This window comes from Mercenaria mercenaria, unplaced genomic scaffold (assembly GCF_021730395.1).
Source record: "Mercenaria mercenaria strain notata unplaced genomic scaffold, MADL_Memer_1 contig_708, whole genome shotgun sequence".
Taxonomy (NCBI): Eukaryota; Metazoa; Mollusca; class Bivalvia; order Venerida; family Veneridae; genus Mercenaria; species Mercenaria mercenaria.
The window spans coordinates 13,232-27,007 of NW_026463602.1; the positions used below are offsets into that span (position 1 = coordinate 13,232).

Consider the following 13,776-nt stretch of genomic DNA (forward strand, 5'->3'; position numbering starts at 1 on the left):
TCCAATATCACGCACACACTGGGAGAAGAAGCGATAATTTACTGGCTGGACAAACACCCTGAAGAAATACCGAACAGATTTACAAAAGACTTCATTATAGAATCAGTGAACTTTATCTTGGAAAATAACACATTTACCTTCAATGATAAATATTACAAACAAATCAAAGGAACTGCAATGGGGACCAAGTTCGCGCCAACATATGCCACACTCGTAATAGGATACTTAGAACAAAAGTTGTACAAGCAGATTGAACAAACTTTCGGAACAGAATACATGGAAATGTTCATACAAATGTGGAAAAGATTTTTAGATGACTGTTTCATCCTTTGGAATAAATCTAAATTAGAACTAGACCTCCTTCTTCAAATATTAAACAGCCTGAACGAGCATATAAAATTTACAATAGAATACAGTAATGAACGTCTGCCATTTTTGGATTGCATGGTTATTAAACATGGTGAACATATAGAAACTGACATCTATTACAAACCTACTGACAGCAAAACATACCTACTGTTCCAGTCATGCCATCCGAAACACACCAAAGTCAGTATACCATTCTCACTGGCTAGACGTCTTAAACTCATAGTATCCAATGAAGCAACACTTATGAAAAGATTCGAGGAACTGAAAAGGTACCTACAGATCCAGAAATATCCAGACATTTTAATTACAGCAGGAATTCAAAAAGCAAAAGAACTAAACCGTGAAGAAATATTATCAGAAGCTAACAAATCACCAATGCTAGATACCATACCATACGTCAGCACCTTTAACCCACTCAACCCTGAAATATTTGGACAAATCAGACATGATTTAAATATTCTACATCGAGACCCATGGATGAAAAAAGTTCTCTAAAATTTCAAAATTATTAAAAGTAAAAGACAACCACCAAATCTTAAAAAGATATTAACAAAAGCAAAATTTACCGAAAACATCAGAAAACCAGTAGTAAGTAAATGCAACAACTCAAAATGTGGTCTGTGCAAGCATATTATAGAAGGTGACTCATACACATTTAAATGCGGAAAGATATTCAAGGTGAACCAATCAATATCCTGCGATGTGAAAAACGTAATATATGTCATTCAGTGCCAGGGATGTCAACAAGAATACATCGGTGAAACTTCAAATCTTCGAAACAGAGTGACCTTACACAACCAACACATCCGAGACGCCACCAAAAGGGTACTTTACGTAAGCGAACATATTGACGTTTGTGCGGGAGCTAAGTTCCCGAAATATAAAATATTTCCAATTTTCAAAATGTTCACGGACAGTATAGTCAGTAGAAAACAACGAGAAATAACGTTTATAAGGCAGCTTAAACCTTCACTAAATAGAGACGCATAAAATCATACCTGACAGATATGTTTTACAACAACGTCACGTCAGTTTTATTCGTTAGTTAATTAGACGTCATTTATTTAACAATGGCGTCCCTTATTTCTATTGACGACGTCAAAGGACGCCATATCGTTTGTAACCCTCCTGATGATATTTTTTGAAACAGGTTGAGGAATAAATCAAATATACAAGCTCAAAAGGATTTGGCTATTTCCTTAAAACCCTTTTTTTAATATTTCCACCCGTATCGTGGTTTTTTTCATGAATTAATAATGATATATATATATCATTAGATAGTCCAATGGATTTCAAATAACACGATCGCTCTGCAACTAGGCTACCGAGAATTCGAGGCGGTTAAACTGTTTGAAGTAAAACACTGTTTTGTAGTGTGAAATCAATGTAAAGTATAGATATATTTCTTTTAAGAGATCCACTGTTGAGCATCTTACTGAGTATGTGCGAATCAAACGTTAATAAACTGTGCATAACCTTTCACATATAACATATTTACATGTATATAAACATCAACACGATCTTTTGATGCCGTTCATATATCAATTGAAAGACATGTGCAATTTATTTATGTATAATACTTTCTGGACAATGTTGGGTAACGTTTTATGAATTTGATGATTATTTATACAGAGTACGTACAGCAAGGCATAAGCCAATCCGAAGATCCTCATTTGGGCCATCTTGTTCGCAGCAGCCGTTTTTGAAGCCTTTTTGCATTAGCTGATGAAGGCCTTGCCAGCTTATTGCGTAGGCGCCACCTCCACTCATATAACCATTACGCTCTGTTTCCTTTGTCTAAAATGATAAAACGAATATATAATATTTTTACTTGAACACAATTATTATTATTATTATTATTATACCAGATTTGTATAGCGCCCTTTTCATGATCAATTTCACGTTCAAAGGCGCTTTATATAGTTCAAATGCAGCCACACAGGGTGCATAAATTCATCCTCTACTAGTACAGACACAGAGCGATCTGACCAGAGGGACAGAGTGAGACAAAGCCCCCACGACAGAGGGATCGGAAATCAGATACAGGCTTGTCTGGCTAACTTAGCCTAGCTCGTTGCGAATAGACAGTCTGGTTCTTTAACGTGCCCAGTGTATAGCACTGATACACGCAATGATTGTTTGGGTTCCTGACCAGTACACCTCTAGTTGGGTGGGAAACACTGAAAAGCGTTTCTGAAAATTCCCGAGTAGCTGCCGGGGATCGAACCCCCGACCTCAGGATTAGAAGGCCAGTGTGCAAACCACTGAGCTATCCGTCCACCCATATTATTACGATAAACAAATGAACAAAAGCAACTTTTAAATGTCATTTACTGGGTCACATCAATTTATTTTTAAAAACCATGATACAGGCGTTTGATGAGAATAACCCGTCATCAATTTTATATAATCGTACATTCTATTTTAGTACCTTTATATGAAAACCCAGGTAACCTGGTTTATTTGAGTCTGCAAATGAGAGAAGGTATCGAAGATTATCCATAATAACAAAAGTGTCCGTGTCGCATTTCAATATCCAATGATATTTCCCTTTATATGTTCTGTAAATATGTTCGAGTGCACGTTGAACCTTTCTTGTCAAATGCTTTCTCTTTTCTGGAACTGGAACATTTAATATTGTTTTCGCTTTTTTCGTCATATTCGTTTGTCCTTTGAAATGAAAAAAAATCAAAACTATGAATTAGTAGACAAGACCTAATACAAATTGAAAATATTTCCATCTTGTTTCACCTAAAAGAATATGCATGACATGTTGACAGACATGAGATAAATATCTGTAGAAAATGCTCAATTATTGTTATTAGCTGTCACAAAAGCAAATATAATTCGAACACATATTGTTTACTTTTATTACATGTTTTAAATTGATCGCTGAATCATGTCCAAACCTTGTTGAGATAGTATCGTCACTTGAATGTTGCAATTTAAATGTTGGAAGATATAACTAGTAGCTGTCTGTTATACAATATTCTACGTGTTATTTATTAAAATGTACTGTGAATTCATTTTAATTCGCTGTCATGAAATTTCGCGCAAACTACAAAAAACGACAGTTTCACGTGGTCTTTTCAGAAAAATAAATAAATGAACTTTTCTAAAAAAGATGAAATCGCCAACACCGCACGTGGCATTATTAATATCGATTAATTCTTGTAACATTAAACAGGATATATAAAATTGATCGGTAATCATTTTTACCATTCTCATCTTTTCTCCAAGGATTATGTTAATATATTTGTCATAATACGTAAGAGATAACCATCTACCCGTTGACGATATTAGTATGTCTACTATTCTTCAGTGGTTTCACTATTCGAAAATAAACATGATTTACCATTGATGAAAAGATGCTTATCACAACGCACTGCCCATGTCTTGCTTATTGCAGTCATTTTTTGATCTTCATAACCATTTGCAAGGATGAGACAGAGAACACGTATATCTGTTTGATGACTGTTATTCGTACATTTAAATGGTGGAATTGTATATATTCCTTTCTCTGAAAAAGGTAAACTCTTTAAATCAAGCACATAGTATTGTATCATCATTCATGCTAACAAACATCTAAACACAGAAGACAGTCTAACCTGAAAATATTTAATATATTAATATATATGTACGTGAATGTTCTTTAAAGACAAACTTACTTTTAACGTGAAAGTCAAATGCCTAAGGTATTATCATGAGAATTATATGGGCTGTTTTACATTTAGATATACAATCCCTTAACATGCATCAGATGTATTCAAGATTGCTTTTTGGCATCTACTGACATCCGCTCAGGTGTATTGGCATGACATAATCTCCACCATCAAAGCTAGAAGGTCGCAATATGTAAAACCGCCCGTATGACTATTACGACAATATAGTGAAACATTCGATCTCATGCCCCTGAGTAATTACATATGTGTTATATTTCAAAGCGTGTGATTATCACGTGAAACCTGTACTTACTTGTGACAAAGGGTTGTATTATATAACACAAATCTCAAAATACATATATTTTATCTGCGCAAGTAAAATGCTCTTAACCTAAAAGTACCTCAATTTCGTAGTTTTAAAATCATTTCTATTCATGTCACTTCCGTTTTTTTCAGGGTATATATCAACGTTTTAAAGAATCGGGTACTCAGTTCAGCAGTTTAAATAAGTGTTAGATTATAAATATATATACCAAATATCCGCAACTGGAGGCTGCCAACAGAATATGCACCGTCATTATTTGCACGTATTTGGTAATCATTTCAACATGTTTAGGTTAATCAGCAATCAACATATAATTTTTCATTTAATAAAGCATAATCAGCAGTAAGATATTTTACGTACTGGTATTCGAATAAATGTGAAAACTGGCAATAATCATGACTCAACAGCTGACCACACTATATATGTATTCATTTCATTACATTAGAGATGTATGGTAGAATGTATATTTCACTAAGAGATATTATCAAAACATTTAGGTTACATTACTTACCTACTGCCTTGGAAGGGTATCCTTGGGCTAAATCAAGTAAACTGTTCTCAACCAGTTCGTTAAAAAAAAGTGTTTGTAGAGTAGTTTAATGAACTTGGTACTAAAATCGATAATTAAACCTTATTAGGTATATCTATTTAACAATGCTCGCGTATGCCACCTGTTAAAAGTATTTTATAGGATAAAGTTTTGGCAAATACTTCAATAAAAGTCAATACGTTCAATTAGTACGTTTATTTTTGTATGCAATGTGCTTGGATAATGTTTCTTTAACATTTTCCTTAATTTCAGCTTATCTTATCTTATGTCCAATCCTGCCCCTCCTCCCAGTCCACTTTTTCCTAACAAATTTGCATACAAGTTTGATCTGTGTCGGTCGCTTCGGTAGTCAATGGAACATTGGCCTAAATGAATCAATGAATGCTTGATCCCGTTCCAGTCAAAACTTCATATGATGATTGCATGTGGTCACATGTTCACAGGGATCTTGCAACTTACTGTATACGCTTTATAATTAAAGAATGCTATAGGCTACAGTTGTCAGTCTTTTTCAGAATATTGCCTGTTGTACGTAGGCCACTCCAATGTTTCTATGCTGATAAAATTTTCAAATGTTAAGGTCACAGTATACTCGAGACTGAAAACGGTTTAGGCCAAATATGTTAAAACGTCGTGACTGTAATGCGTCTTACGATGCAAGGCTTTAGTCGGCTGATGAATTGAAATGCTTCTTAGGTTATTTGTTCACAGGTCAGGTCATAGCATAAACATGATATATACATAATATGTGGTTCCTGCAGGCTACCATTGGTGTCTTATGTGTTTTACAAGACAACTCTGGTAAATGTGTATGCATGAAAACTTCGTGAGGATGCATTATGTCCACCACTTCTCCTCTTAACGATTCACTGGCAGCCCATTTGCCTTAATAATGCACGTAATTTGAACTACAAGTTTATCAGTGATTGTTCTGTGATCTCTGAAACAGTTTTAACTTCTATATATCATTGTTAACCTAACACACACTTATAAGTGTTAAATAATTGTTTATCCTACTTCTTCGACAATGTTTGATAATATCTTGACAGAGGATTGTAACTTGTCTAAAAAACAAATTAAGTAATCTAGCTACGCTTATAAGTCAATCGATCTTGCACTTAAGTAAAGACACGCCATGATTATAAAATGGCTGAAGGTAATGTCAAATAGAAATATGGATATGGAACACTGACTTTTCGCACCTATACCTGTCTGGGGCAGACAACTGATATAAATGATATTTCCAGCAATTTTTTTTATATCGTCATATTTCACTCAATTTTGAATAAAAAGTTAGGATCTTTCGGTGTTTTGAGTTTGTGTCTTTCTATTTATAGAAACAAAAGCATGTTTGTAATTGTAATATAATTTATCTTAATAGAAATCAAAATTGAAAGGACATAAATATATCATATATTTAAGAAAAAGACAAAAGAATATTCATTGTGATTTATAAACAGCTATCAACCCTTCCTTTTTATCACAATTACCGTAAAATGTGTGTAATATAATATTCATTATTTTTTTCAATATAAAACCCTAAAGACAATAGTATTTATATTTTTGTGACATTATCCGCGATTGAATATATCATTTTTCTGAGAAAAAAAAACAAAATCAGTTAACTCAAACAAAGGGAGTTAATCGATACATGGAAATAAATTTTGCATATTTGTCACATTACTGTAATTAATGCGTTATTATATCTAGATAAGATATATTATTTCGATTCTAACACGTTTCAGACTTTTAAGTGAATCCTTGACGACATCCATCAAATATTTGCTTCTTTCCTGTTGGTTTCTTTTCCAGAGCGAATCTATGCCGTCTCACAGTTTGACGCAATCATTATGACTTCAGGTGACGCATGGAACGGTAAGACAGCATTATCAAGTCCATTATGTCAAATGGTCGCATGACGTCTTTTTTATTACTATTTGGATAAATGAAGCGTAGCAAAACCTTATCAATACAATTCAATGACCATAAAAGAATAAAAATTAATAAGGCATTCGAATGTTTTTTTCACCTGATTTATCACGTTTAGGAGCTCAGATGACCAGGAAATGAACCAAAATATTTTTTTATATGCTACATATTTTAACAATGTGATTTATATAAAGACATGGGTGTATATTAAGTGAAATGTGTATTTGTATCTAACAAAACTTTTTTATTCTTTGTAACGTAGATAATGACTGTGTTAATCTTTCCGCATTAATGTCCCTAATGCTATTAAAATCTGTATATTTTCGCAAAACTAACTTTTTTTTTCTTTCTTTTTTTCTTTTTTTTTCTCTGAGGTGATTTTTATTTTCACACTCGTCATAGACCTTTGAGATGATAGTTCAATAATTACTCTGTAGTAAAAGCTGTAAACAGATCCTTTGGAAGCAAAGAATAAAAGCAGAAACTGTTTGATTGAGTCTGTACATGAGTGGTGATGAAATGTGCAGCACCTCTAAAGCCCCCAGCACCGGCTTAAGCGAAACTCTGTTATACACATGTTGAATGGAATCCATGAACCTTAAGGACCAGAATATATAACAACACTGAAACCAAGTACGGGGAGACTTTTTACAGCCGCATCACGGCACTTTAAGATTGTTGTTGTGATATATATAAAAAATCTATAAAAATATCCCTTGGAAGCAAAAAAAAAAAAAAAAAAAAAAATAATGCAACAAAGACCAGAACATTTTTTCATTCTTTGTGTGACTAAGTCATGTTCTAATGTTAATTTTCATTCAATCTATCAATATCCTTTTGTCAGATATAAACATGGTTTGATTAAATAAGGAAATAAATCGCGACTTAATATTGCTCATCTGAGTATATATATTTTTTTTACGTTTTTCAAGTGTTATGGGCTGCGTATTTCAAACGCATCGATGTGCATGTATTACATAACAAAATGGGAACTGCTTAGCCGCTATTTATATCATATGAATACATTTTTGTTTGGTCTTTTCTTCAACATTCTTCACACATATTCTGTTTTGCATAAGTGTATTTTCTAATGATAAATGTTTCAACTTACGGCAGCAATTGGAAAAGCAGACATACTAGCCATAAAAATGTCTATATAAAGCCAACTAACTTCGGTAAAACCATTTAATTCAGTTCATCCAATGCAACCGTTTTAAAGCACTAATTGGTTTAAAAAAGACTGCTGATGTCCACATTTCATTCTCCTTCATTGAGAAATAGACTGTGATTTAGTAGTTCACATTTAGATATGAAACATATGGGCGTGTTTAGTTTGTAGAGACCGGTAGTCTTCAAACGCACTTTAAACAAAAACCATATATTTCATACTTAAACATAAATTTCTAAACCATGACGATGATATATATCTTATAACTACTATCTGAAATAATTAATTAACTAATTTTACAGATTTTGGGAGTTATACTTCTCTGAAACCATGCAGCGACTGTTAGAATGGCAAACGTATTAATGTCGTGTTGCAATGCACTTTCCCTATCGGTCACACCCGATAATATACACATACAGCCGCCTTTACGTCATAGCAATGGTACCCGGATTTATCGTTTATAATGCCGAAGAAAAATTAACAAATACTAATGAGGTACCCTATTCAAATATCAATGCACTTTGCTGACTTTGAAACCTTAAAATGTACATTAATAAGATATTTTGTCCACAGTCATACGACAGACTAGGACAGTATATCATCTAACTGGAGAAATACAGCTTGATATAAATAGGTTAGATAAAAGTCGCCACAATTTAAGAAAACAAGAGGGCCAAAATGGCCCTAGGTCCCTCACCTGAGAAACATACTATAACAGTGTAAACATGTTTAACCTAGTGATTTCATGGAAACAAATATTTTGGCCAATTTTCATTAAGATTGGACTAAAAATGTGGTCTCTTGAGTTTAAACAGGTATTTTCTTAGATATAACCTAGTGACCTAGTTTTTGACACCAGATGATTCATATTCGAACTTGGCCTAGATTTTATCAAGGCAATCATTCTGACAAAACTTCATGAAGATCAATTGAAAAATACAGCTTCTATCGCATACACAAGGTTTTTCTTTCACTTGACCTAGTGACCTAGATTTTATCAAGGCAATCATTCTGACTAAATTTTATGAAGATCAATTGAAAAGTACAGCCTCTATCGCATACACAATTTTTTTTTCTTTGATTTGACCAAGTGACCTAGTTTTTGATTTCAGATGACCCATATTTAAACTCGACCTAGATACCATCAAGGCAATCCTTCGGACCAAATTTCATGAAGATCAATTAAAAATACAGCCTCTATCGCATACACAACGTTTTCTTTGATTTGACTTAGTGACCTAGTTTTTAATTTCAGATAAACCATTTTCAAACTCGGCCTAGATTTCATCAAGACAATCATTCTGACCAAAATTCATGTAGATCAATTGAAAAATACAGCCTCAATCGCATACACAAGGTTGTTCTTTGATTTGACCTAGTGACCTAGTTTTTTACCCAAGATAACCCATTTTTAAACTCGGCCTAGATTTTATCAAGGTAATCATTCTGACCAAAATTCATGAAGATCATTGAAAAATACAGCCTCTATCGCATACACAATGATTTTCTTTGATTTGACCTAGTGACCTAGTTTTTGACCCCAGATGACCCATTTTCAAACTCGACCTAGATTTCATCAAGGTTATTATTCTGACCAAATTTCATGAAAGTAGTAATGTAAAATAAGGGTTTTGAGTCAATCTGACCTTATTTAACCTTTTGACCACTTTAAAAAAAAAATAAAATAAACAAGTTTTCATAGTACTATATGAAAACCTGTAGTAAAATATGATTAAACACTTCTGCCAAATTTATACCAAAATCCTGCCACGAAAACAGAGTACACCGAGAGATAAAATGTAGAATAGGTTTGGCCTAACATAACATACAGGAAGTAAAATATAGTGTGGTTGAATTTAGACCACATTTATTTTCTGTTTAAATCACTCTTCTACTTCCTTGTTTTGTAATCCTTTTACATAGATAAAACAACTGTTAAAAACATTAGAAATGACACAAAATGTACACAGTACCAATAAATACATTAATAATTATCCATGAAACAAGAAAATTTCAAACTAAAAATAACACAGACCGGGAAAACCAAATGCTAAATATAACAAATATAACAAGGTCAGGTTATTTACAAATCTATCTCCCTTAAATAATTGAAATTAAAAAACAAGTAATATTTCCCTTTGATAACTGAAATTCATACAAATTATTTTAATTAATATTGGAAGAATAAAATTACTTTAGGAGTTGTTATTATTTAAAAACAAAAAGTAATTGAATAAATTATAACCCATGAAAAATAAAATTATGATAATTTCAAAACCATAACATTATTATAATAAAGAATATACACTATATAAAACTGGTTTCAACTTTTATATCATTGAGTCGAGTTGTGTTACGCTTAGTTCCGGAAGTTAATCTGACGTTTCCTTGTCTGTTTAAAGGTAGCTTGCAGTATGGTTTGTGTACTGGGTCGTCTTGTCTGTTAACGGTTACAGCCTGCTGTTATGACATTGACTGGTTGTGCACATAAAGAATTATTCCGTCAATGTCGTGATAGCACTGAATTACCTTACTTCGTTCTTGTCTCTTGTTTCGAAGGTTTCGGGAGGCAACGAACAATGGGGTTGAAGGTGATTCTGGCTGCAAAACCGGGCAGGTTTGGTGATTTAGGAAAAAACCAGCTGTATGGTGAGCCTACAGATGAGGTCTCTTAGGAAAGACTAACGGTTCACCCCGGCGTCGGGTGTGCACGTAATAAATTCTACCTGGCGTCGGGGTTTAAATAAATGTACGCAACACGGCTTTTGCACTTTTTTTAACAAACAAACAACTGAAATCACTCAACCGTTTGAGTATGCCATAGGCATATGCATGATTGAACATACGCTTTTGAATATTGTTCAACCATGCATCGTCGAATGGTTTCAGTTGTTTATACAACATTTACGAACATAGTTCTTTAATGTTATACAACATAACCGCGTTAAGGTATTAGAGCATTTAAGTGTTATCATTATTCTGTGTTAATCACAATTTTAGGAGGGCGTAGGTTCGAGTCCTACCAGAACCCATTTTTTAGTAAAAATGTTTTTTTAATAATTTTAAATACATATAATATAAATGAATCAAAAACAAATATATTGTGTAAAAGAAAGGAAATTTACTGATAGTATAAATCCTCAATATGTTACAACAAAAAATGGTAGACTTATGTTAAGAGCTCAATGTGCATCCTGCGGTAATATAAAAACACAATTTGTTAAACGTTCTGGAGGTGCAATTGATATTCACAAAGCAATGTTACCTTTATTGCCTAAAAAGGGTCTAACACTTCCGGGTTTTCGCTATTGTGGGCCGGGAAACCCCCTAGATAATGGACCCCCTGTCAATGAACTGGATGCAGTATGCAAAACCCATGACTTCTGCTATAATGATACTAGTACAAATAAAAACAAATGCGATAAGCAAATGCTTTCCGACTTAAATAAAACTAAATCAAAAACATTTGGGGAAAAGATTGCAAAACATTTAGTTGTAAAACCTATAATTAAAACGAAATACAAACTTGGGCTGGGACAAAAGTCAAAAAACGGGAAAAGGGGGTAGAGTATACCCCCGGAATCACATGGAGCGATGAATTAGCAGAAGAATTACACATACCAATTAAAAGAAAATTTAGGAAACGAAGAGTGATTCTTCATGATATTGATGATACTTGGTCAGCTGATTTAGTTGACATGCAAGCTTTTTCAAAATATAATAAAGGAGTAAAGTACTTGTTAACCGTTATTGATATATTTAGTAAATATGCTTGGGTTATTCAATTAAAGGATAAAACTGGAGAATCTGTTACAGAAGCATTTGAAAAAATAATTTTAGAAGGACGATTACCAGTATATTTATGGGTGGATGAAGGAAAAGAATTTTATAATAAAAAGTTTGAATCATTTTTAAATAAATATAAGATTAATATGTATCATACATTTAATGAAGGAAAGGCTGTAGTAATAGAAAGATTTAATAGCAGTTTAAAAAGAATAATGTGGCCATATTATACAGCAAATAATACTTATACTTATTTAGATAATTTGCAGGAAATGGCTGATAAATATAATAAAACAAAACATTCTAGTATAAAAATGACACCAACCGAAGCTAGTAAAAACTTAAATAAAGGTACTGTTTACTTTAATTTATATGGTAATTTAAAGATACCAAAAAGTAAAGCAAAATTTAAAATTGGTGATCGAATTCGCTTAAGTAAACTTAAAAGACATTTTGAAAAAGGATATACACCAAACTGGACAGAGGAGATATTTATAATTTATAAAATTAATAATACAAATCCCAGAACATACACTATAAAAGATTTAAATGATGAAATAATTCAGGGTTCATTTTATGAACAAGAACTTTTACCTACTACACAAGAAGTTTTTAGAATAGAAAAAGTTATCAGACGAGACTATAAGAAAAAACAAGCTTTAGTAAAATGGAAAGGTTATAGTGAAAAATTTAATAGTTGGGTACCATTTAGTGAATTGGAAGAAATTTAATTTAAAAAATATTAATAATATTAATTATATAAATGAGTTATAAAAATCTAATTTCTAATAATGGAATAGAAACAATAGATCAGTTAATCATTCACTTAACTAAACTAGCTGCTGCTTACAGAAAAAGTTATAAATTTTGTGGGAGAGTAAGTACTGGGTTATATATTACAGCAGGTATCTTTGGTCTTTGGTTGCTCAGCTGCATTAGCACTTGTTCCAGCTATTCCTATATTTGTAGCAGTTGCTGGCGCTGTTCCATCAATAATTACCATACTTACTAACAGACTAAAACCTGACGACAAGAAATTCATTTTAAAAGCACATCATCACAAAATAAAACAACTAATAACAAAAGCACGGATTGGAAAGGTAAATAAAGAAGAGAAAAAAGTTATTCAGGATATTTTTACAATACTATTAGAAATGCAGGAAGAAAAATATTATTCAATGCCTTTTGAAACGTATATGAAGGAATTTAAACTGAACGGATATAAAAGTAAAAAAGAAGAAGAGTTGTATTAAATTTTACGTGTGTTTTTTAAAGATTTTTTTCTATAAGTATATTATATATAGATGGTTAATAGAAAGGTAGATAGAACGATTGTGCCAAAATTATTTAGCACTTTAGGAGAAATAATGAATCCAGACAAAAATTCATATAAGAAAGTTCTTAAAAGAAGAAATGTTATTAAATCAAAACTTGATCAAATAGTAAGCGATGAATATAAAAATCATGTCATTGATCAATTACAAAATGTTATAGATCCTTATCTTTTAAAAAATAATTTATTTAAATGGGACTGTGGTTGTCTATTAACTGAAGAAGAAAATGCCGAAAGATTATGTGATTGTCCCAGACCAAATAATATTCGAAACAATCCTAAAAAAGTTATTGCAACCGATTGTGATACTAATGAAGAAAAAACATATAAAAGCACTTATGCAGCATCCAAAGACTTCGATATTAATTCTGGGTTAATAACAATGTGCTGCAAAGGAAAAAACCAAGATAAAAGTGGAATATCAAAAACCAGCGGAAAAAGATATAAATTTAAATATTTTATTTCTTCTTCAACTTTATTTATTTTATTATTTTTTTAATCCTTTTTTTCCTTAGTGATTTTTTTTCTAAATATAATATATAGATGGAAATCGAGAGATCTACAAAACAATATTATAAGAAATTTGAAATTAAAATTGAATATAGACAAGATCCAAAGAATCAATTATATTTAACTATAAACGACTCTTATGAA

The 13,776-nt window shown here is 32.2% G+C and overlaps 1 protein-coding gene across 1 annotated transcript in view; it reads right to left on the minus strand.

The window, feature by feature from the left end:
- LOC128554745 (glycoprotein-N-acetylgalactosamine 3-beta-galactosyltransferase 1-like) overlaps positions 1-13,776 on the minus strand; it is a 46,698-nt gene that overhangs the window by 12,711 nt on the left and 20,211 nt on the right. The window contains exons 3-5 of the mRNA XM_053536060.1: positions 3,725-3,889; positions 2,801-3,039; positions 2,011-2,166 (exon numbers count right to left, since the gene is read on the minus strand). Of these exons, the coding sequence (XP_053392035.1) occupies positions 2,011-2,166; positions 2,801-3,039; positions 3,725-3,889 (560 nt within the window). The remainder of the gene's footprint in view (positions 1-2,010; positions 2,167-2,800; positions 3,040-3,724; positions 3,890-13,776) is intronic.